This window comes from Sorex araneus, chromosome 2, assembly GCF_027595985.1.
Source record: "Sorex araneus isolate mSorAra2 chromosome 2, mSorAra2.pri, whole genome shotgun sequence".
NCBI classification, from domain to species: Eukaryota; Metazoa; Chordata; class Mammalia; order Eulipotyphla; family Soricidae; genus Sorex; species Sorex araneus.
The window spans coordinates 212,554,888-212,563,496 of NC_073303.1; the positions used below are offsets into that span (position 1 = coordinate 212,554,888).

Below are 8,609 nucleotides of genomic sequence, written 5' to 3' on the forward strand. Positions count from 1 at the left end.
GCTTAGTTCACAGTCTAGAGACATTTCTGCAAGAAGCTGCTGGTACCAAAAGTAGTTTAGCTGGCCTCTGGGATCATAGTCATTCAGCAGTGGAGAGGCTGCACAGTGCGGCCATCCAGGTCACATCTCGGCGGAGAGCCTCACTGTGTTTTTTTAATTGGAAAATTCTTGGAATTGGTGTGAGGTTCATTTCAGGTTGACGAGTGGTGATCAATGAGGAAGGAAAGTTGGCCAAAGATTCTATTCTTTTTGGTCAGGAGAGATAGTACAGGTGTTAAGGCATTAGCCTTGCTTGCAGCTGATCCCAGTTTAATATCCAGCACTATATCTGGTCCCATCTGAGTATCAGATATAAGGAGTGATTCCTGAGCAGAGACAGCAGTAATCCCTAAATACTACTGTGGTTGGCCCAATAACAAGCAAATAAAAATCCTATACTTAGCAAAATGAGCAATCAGAATATCAATCGAACAATTGAATTTGTTGAGCATTCGAAAATGTAGAACTACAGAAGTCCTACTGACTTTAATAAACATTTGACAATGAAGATCTCATAAAAGAATTGAAAGGAACTTTATAAACTAGCTCTGCATTTATATGAAGATAATTTTTTTATGGCTTTTATTTCTATTTGACTGGGAATCTGGAATGTGACAAATACTATCGTTGACAATAAATGCCAAAACCAAATATAAAGTTTGGAATAACTTTATTAGTAAATTTAATAATATTCTATTTGTAGCATATCACAATTATAAAATTTTCCATTTGATTTACTTACACGTATCTTACCTCACCATCAGCTTGAATGCCAATAAATTATATAGACCTATTTGATTAATCATTTGTCATTTATTCTATTAAGACAAAAAGTGGTTACTTTGAGTTTTCAACTGAATTCATACAGAAAATAAATTCAGATAAAGTTTCTTTTTCTTTCTTGTAAATTTCCATTCCCCTGAAGAAAAACAGCAATATATTGGTTACTCTTTCATCTTAAATCTCCTGCTTCATGTTATTAACCTTCATTTTAGAAAGCATATCAGGCTTGTGTAAATATTTCTCACAGAGAACTTATTTCTTCTCCCATATCACCTGGTGGCTTACTTGCAATATGATTTTTCATGTCAAACACTTTAAGAAATTCTCATACCCTTTAAGTTAAGCACCCAGCTTCTTTCTTAAAGAGTTCAAGCTAAGACTTTCCCTCAGTTTAAATTTCAACAACTTGATTAAAATATACATTGTGTCTTAATATTTGAGCAAATGCATATCCATTAATATGCAAATTTTGGGGCAGGGGACTTGGCTCAACTAGTGGATGCATGGGCTGCACGTTTGAGGCTCTGGGTTCAATTCTTGCCAGATGGCCTTCAAGTTCCAAAGCGTGAGTAAGCATCACCAAATATGACCCTGCAGTAATGATCACAAAAGGAAAAAAAAAACATACACTAAGTTTCTTAATGACAATGAATCCACACTTCTTCCAGTCCATGCTTATTATAAAATACATTTTCACTTAGAAAAATAATTTTAATTCATAGCACCTGTAATGGTGAGTACTTACTTAGAATGCATTTTTGTAATTGCATTATCATGATCACAATCACGAAATCCCGTTATTTATCGATTTCTCGAACGGGCTCAGCAACCTCTCATTTGGTCCTTTCCCTGAGATCTTAGAAGTCTCTCTCAACTCGGCCCTCCCAATGTCACACTGGGGGCTCTTTCAGGGTCAGGGGAATGAGATCCAGCTTATTACTGGATTTAGCATATGAATACACCATGGGAAGCTTGCAAGGCTGTCCCATGTGGGCAGGAAACTCTCAGTAGCTTGCCAGTTTCTCCCAGAGGGAGAAGCAGGCTACAAGATATCGCTTCTGAGAGCTTGCTTTTAAGTCTCTCTCTGGATGTTGGTCGTTGATGGGACTACACACACCTGGGTTCTTCTGCCGGCACTTTCATGCATGAGGCCTCTCGGAACATGTGGAGAGGGGCCTCGAGCATGGCTGTAGCTAGGTTCCGGTGGTCTTCGGCCACCAGGAGCTCTGCTTGGGGTGGGGAGGGAAGCTGGAGCCCATCCACTCCGAGGGGCCCTGGGGAAGACAGCCAGGCGTGCGGGCAAGAGACTCTCTTAATTGCATTATAATCACAATATTGAGAAACAGTATGGCCCATATCTTTTACAGGTAGAATCTCATTTTTATTATGTCTCATGTTCTTTTTTCTCAGCACTAACAGTTCTTGTTAACTGGGTGAGAGCATGCATGAGCATACAGATTGGGGCAGGGCACTGGGGCACTAGTGGACGCTTTGGTGGAGGGGGGAGGGCGTGGTGCTGGGAGTCTGATGTGTGAAACCCTACCAGTCACCGGCAGTTCTACTGTCTGTTATTCAGCCAAATGGCAGTCAGATGCGTGTGAGCACCACAACTGCAGGGGTGCTGGCAAACGCCACTAATCAAATCTGTGTTGGCAAGAGTGACATGTGAGCCAGCAACCTGCTTTGTGACCTCCAATAGGCACTCGACCTAAATGTGCGAGCACCAGCCAAGACTTAGATAGAACCTTGGCAGGGATTTGGGGGAAAAACATTTTGGAAGCATCATACCTAGACTTACGTACACATTGCATTGTGATTTGTACTTAATACAGCAAGCATTATATTTCTGGAACTTATGAATTGAATCAATGCATAGCACTGATGTTGCTTATTTTATTTATTTATTTATTTATTTATTTATTTATTTATTTATTTATTTATTTATTTTGCTTTTTGGGTCACACCCAACAATGCTCAGAGGTTACTCCTGGCTCATGAACTCAGGAATCACCCCTGGCGGTGCTCAGGGGACCATATAGGATGCTGGGATTTGAACCCGGGTCGGCCGCATGCAAGACAACGCCCTACCCGCTGTGCTATTACTCCAGCCCATGTTGTTGCTTATTTTAATGGCTTGTAAATGTGCCTCCTAGTAGCAGGTGCCTGAGTCTTGACTCTACACATGAAATCCCTTTTGAGCAGAACTGGTGTGTGTGGACCAAAAGTTAATTACGTAGAGGTATAGTTTCCTATATTTTAGATATCCCTTTTGAGAGATGTGTACAATAATAGCTCTTAAGATTTTATTCAATAGTCTCAGCATATAGCTCAATAATTTAGCATGTTAATAATAATAAATAATAATATCATAACAACTTTTAATGGAATCTTGAGTTTTCTGAATTTGGTTCTTAGGAAAAAGTTACTTAATAATGTTTTCATTAATGGTAACTTGAAAATTAATTAACATATGTTTGAGACATTTTCAAGACTAATGGTGTGATTTTAGGATAAACTTTTAATTTGTGATGAACCAGTAACATCTCTATTCCTCACAGCCCTGAGATTTTAGCAGCCTCTCCTTACTCATCTTTCCCAATGATTGGAGGCCACTCGAGTAAATCAACGAACAATGGGATGACAGTGATACAGTGAATAGTAAAGAGGTTGTTTGGTCTATTTTTGGGAAAAGAGAAAATCACTTAGTTAACCATATAAACTTCTGATACTTATAATCTAAGGGGCAAAAAAATCTAAATTCAGGTTTGCTGTTTTTTTGAACTTTACCAATATGAAATTGTTCTAAAATATTTATTCATTAAAATCAGAGCTCTAAGAAACTTACAAGCAAGCATGAAATAAAAATACTTGTTGCAAAGTAACTGCACTTCTTCCCAACAATGCTGTAAGAGTTGGCACTGATACTAGCCTCATTGGACAAAGAGGAAACCGCAGCATTCTAGACCATTATGTGACTGAAACATAGCTTGTTATTGGCATATCTAGAGTTGTACTCAGTTGTGACTCCCACATATAAGAAGAAGAAGAACTAGAAAGGCCCCCAAGTTTTACTCTGCCTTTTTTAATTTTTGAAATGAGGGCCTCCAAGTAGTATTTTGAAGACTCGGGGGCTCCTGGGATTTCTCAGCCAACTGGGACAGCAGTTCTTTCCAAGAGTACAAGGATATACTGCTTCTATACCGCAGTAACTGGGTTACCTGGGATATCCTAGGGGTCCTCAGGGGCCTCCAGGGCCACCTGGCTGTGCCTGGCTTCCTCCAGGGTACACCTGGGAATGTTCAGGTGTCCATAGTGTCCAGTGAATTGAATTTGGATCAGCCTAATGCCTGGCATACATCTTCTTAGGAACTGTTTCTCTGACCTTGTAAGCCAAGGTTTTAACTACAAAGCAACTGTAGTTCCCATGCAAACTTTAAGCATATATATGGTGGGCTGGCTGCTGGAGGTATCATGGCGACCTGGAACCGCCCTCCCCAAGAATATGAAAGTGATGATGAATCTTATGAAGTGTTGGATTTAATTGAGTATGCAAGAAGACATCACTGGTGGAATCGAGTGTTTGGTCACAGTTCTGGACCTATGGTAGAAAAATACTCTGTAGCCATCCAGATTGTAATGGGTGGAGTGACTGGCTGGTGTACGGGATTTTTGTTCCAGAAAGTTGGAAAACTTGCAGCAACTGCTGTAGGTGGTGGCTTTCTTCTCCTTCAGATCACCAGTCATAGTGGCTATGTTCAGGTTGACTGGAAAAGAGTTGAAAAAGATGTAAACAAAGCAAAGCAACAGATAAAGAAACAAGCAAATAAAGCAGCACCTGAAATCAACAATATAATTGAAGAAGCAACAGAATTTATCAAACAGAACATCGTGATATCCAGTGGATTTGCGGGAGGCTTTTTGTTAGGCCTTGCATCTTAAGGACATGAATGTGCTATCACAGTGAAATCACTGTGAGAAGAGAAATGGTGGTGACAAAGGGTCCCAACATTGTGTGCTGCCACATTCTGCAGGGAGATGAGAAACACCTAGTTGGACAGTATCAAGCTCACAATGTAGCATTTTGCCTGTTAGAAGCTTGGCAAACAAACTATAGTATCTGCTATAAAACAATCTGTATGGTTTGTGTACAGTAGTCGTCCTGGGCAAAACATGACTTTTGTTATTTTTTTAAAATATGCATTTGTTTAGAAATTAGCCCAGAAAATATCATCATTGAATAGATATGGAGAGAAAAAAATTGCTTGGATATATTCCCCAGTGAACTATTCTTCTTTTTTTATTTGAACTATTATTCTTGTTTCATTTAAGTAAGATGTTTTTCATTGTGCTTTATAGTATATTGGCAATATTTAAAAATTGTGTTATAGCGTAAGCATTAGGGCTGACTTTTTTTTAAAGTTACTTAGACATTATGAATGCCCTTTTGTGGAAGAATTTAGAAATAATAGAATCATTATCAGAATTTAAGCTGTCTTTTCTTGCAACTCTTTGCCTATATAATAACTGTACTGAGCAATATCAAAGAAGACTCATTTGATTTTTTTGTAAAATTATAAAAGTATTTAACCTGTTCCTGGGTTTGATACCCAACACTGCTAAAGAAAAAAAGTATATAAGCTATTTTTTTTATCAATTTATCCTTATAGGTTGGACAAAGGTAATTATTTTGAAGGTTCATATGTTAGGTCACTGACTCATTTTGTTAACTGAGTGAACTTTCTTTCTTCCTAAAGTCCTAGTTATTATGTTGACCCCTTTTCAGAAAGATAATGTCATGTGAAGTACTTAGTATATTGCAATTTTTAAAAACTTGAACAATGATTTTCAGCATAATTACAAAATTGTAACAAAGAGAATTGTCTCCTTGATGTAATCTGTGGATTGCAACCCTGTATTGGGCCACAGAACTGAATGTGGTATGGTGGTTCATAAAAACCTTAAAATTTGTTTTAAAATAAATTTATGATTTGTTACAAAAAATGCATATATATAGTGTTGGAACCCCATGAGGTAGCTCAGTTGTAGAGCACCAGCCTTGCATAAACTAAGGTTCAAGTTCAATTCTGACTTTGACTCACATCACCAAGCTCTGGTGCAAAACTTGGCATCCAGCAAGTATGACCTTTGCTTCACTGCAGTCAAACGGGCAAGCACCACAACCAAGTGTGTGCAGCCCTGGAAACTGCAACAATTACAATACTAAAACCTTGGAAAGGAAAAAGAAACAGATATGCATTATTCTTAGGATTTATGCCACTGCACATTTTATATATACAAGTGAATGAGTGAACTCTTTTAGTTTGCGATGTATGCAAATAAAGATGGAAACATAGCATAATTATATAAATATTAGGGGATTCTGTTTTAAAATATTTCACAGTGTATCATATGAGTAAAAAATCAGTATGTTAATTTATGATTTTAAATTTTGATATCTCTAAGTTTCTATAATTAACACTGAATTTGGGACAGAACAGAAAATATGTGAGGTAAAATCAATATGCAATGATTTATGGAAGCATTTTTATGAATTATTAGAATTAGCATTAGGTAAGAATAACACTGTAGCACCGTAGTCCCAATTGTTCATCTATTTGTTTGGGCAGGCACCAGTAATGTCTCCATTGTGAGACTTGTTATTACTGTTTTTGCATATTGAATATGCCACGGGGAGCTTGCCAGGCTCTGCAGTGCGGGCGGGATACTCTGAGCAGCTTGCCGGGCTCTCCAAGAGGGACAGAGGAATGAAACCTGGGTCAGCAGCATGTAAGGCAAACTCCCTACCTACTGTGCTATCATTCCAGTCCTCTGGAAGATAGAGAATCCAAAATGAAGATGCTGGAAATTCAGTTCTCATGAAAGCCCATGTGGCTAGCAGCTGACTGCCTTATTTCCCCACAAGGCAGAGAATGGATGCTGGTCTCTTATTTTTCTTCTTTGTTTTTTTGAAGTGAACAGATTTTATTTAGAGGTTTTTGAGGGAAGGAGGAAGGGATAAGTGGGAGAGAGAAGAGTAAGAGTAACGCGCTCAAGAGAGAATGCAGCCTTCTCCAAGGGTGGAGAGAGCTCTACACACATCCTAGCACTGGACACGGAAGCATGAAAGTACACATCTCAAGAGGAGAGATGTGGGGGACACATGTGCTCAGCCATGTGGGCACAAGCAGCACATGGGCTCAGGCACCATATACGCCTGGTCTCTTCTTATTAGTTCCATTATGGAAGCTTGTAATGCTGTGCTTTACAGAATATACTTTGGTCATTCCCATGACAAAAATATATAGTGTATATCCATGCAAACACACATAGTTTTTATCCACATATATACAGACCCTTGGAATGTTCTAAATTTTGAGAGATTAAAGTATTTTTTTACATGAACAAAGGTCACCATAATGTAGCATTTTCTAAAATAAAATGGGACCCATTTTCAGGACAAACAACTATGTGATTAGAAAGTTGAAACTTCTAGTGCTATCCCCAGACCTCCATGAAGAAGGCAGGACACTGAGTTCCTCAATCATGTCTATGAAATGAAACCTCCAAAAGAAGGGGCTTTGGAAATCTCCCCAGTCAGGGAACATGTGATGTGGGGAGAGAATATGCCTATGGAGTGAACATGAAGCTCTGTACCAAATTCTCCCCAGACTCTGTCCTATGCATCTCTCCACTGGCTATTCTTGAACAATATTCCTTGTAATAGATTGGAATCCAGCGACTAGCTCTAGCAAACCAAACACGGTGGTTCTGGGATGCTGTGGTTTTTAGTCAGTGTTCAGGAGCACGGAGAATAACCTGAGCATTTGACTGGCTCCTGAGGTCTGAAGGAGTCAGGAGAAGCTTAGGTAGCTGACATACTTGAGGTGTGGAGGGTGGTCCTGGTAGACTGAGCACTTAACCTGTGGAATGTGATACTATCTTACGGTAAACACTGTCAGAGTAGAGTTGAGTTCTTGGCTAGCCTGCAGGGGCCTGAGAATTACTTGTTAGTACGGGGAAATCCCTTCCCTCACATTGGAAGTTTGCTAGAAGGACATCGCTTTAGTGCTTTACTCTCCTGACCCCACTTAAACTTAACTGCCTTCCAAAATATCTACCTCCATGCTACATTGGGAATTAGTACTTCATTATATAAATTTGGGGGCAAGGTGGATACAAGGTTTAGTCCACGGGAAGAATAATAGACAAAATCATTGATAGTAATAATAATAATAATAAATAGCAATAAATTAATTGGCCTATAAAATGTATGAACAAAGAGTCTCTATCAGTAATTCTCTCATAAGTTTTCTTATTTGTGATAGAATTTTCCAGAAGTACTTAATTAGGAAAGATGAAAAGATTAAAAAATGTCTAAAGAGATACATTCAGAACTTAGAAACTAGGAATATTATATCACACGATATTGTGTGATTCTAACTCGGTCTTGGGATCTTTAGCCAAGTTCCACCTTATAGAGATGATTGCCTTCTCAGTGAGGTTCTTTTTGACATTCAATTACATAAAGGACTTTAAATCCTCTAAGATATACTACACTTTTTATGCAGGTCCGAAGGCCTTCTTCATAGGAATTATCTCATCCTTTCTTTCACCTTCCTTTCTTTCTTTTTCTTGCTATTTTTCCCCTTTTATTTTATTTTATTTTTTTTGCTTTTTGGGTCACACCTGGCGATGCACAGGGGTTACTCCTGGCTCTGCACTCAGGAATTACCCCTGGCCGTGCTCAGGGGACCATATGGGATGCTGGGATTTGAACCCGAGTTGGC

At 38.8% G+C, this 8,609-nt stretch overlaps 1 protein-coding gene across 1 annotated transcript; it reads left to right on the forward strand.

Annotated features, from left to right (window-relative positions):
- The first annotated feature begins 4,293 nt into the window (after positions 1-4,293).
- Positions 4,294-5,053, forward strand: LOC101539115 (FUN14 domain-containing protein 1-like). Its single transcript, XM_012935163.2, has one exon. The coding sequence runs from the start codon at positions 4,294-4,296 to the stop codon at positions 4,759-4,761; it is 468 nt and encodes a 155-aa protein (XP_012790617.1). The 3' UTR covers positions 4,762-5,053.
- The last annotated feature ends 3,556 nt before the right edge of the window (positions 5,054-8,609 follow it).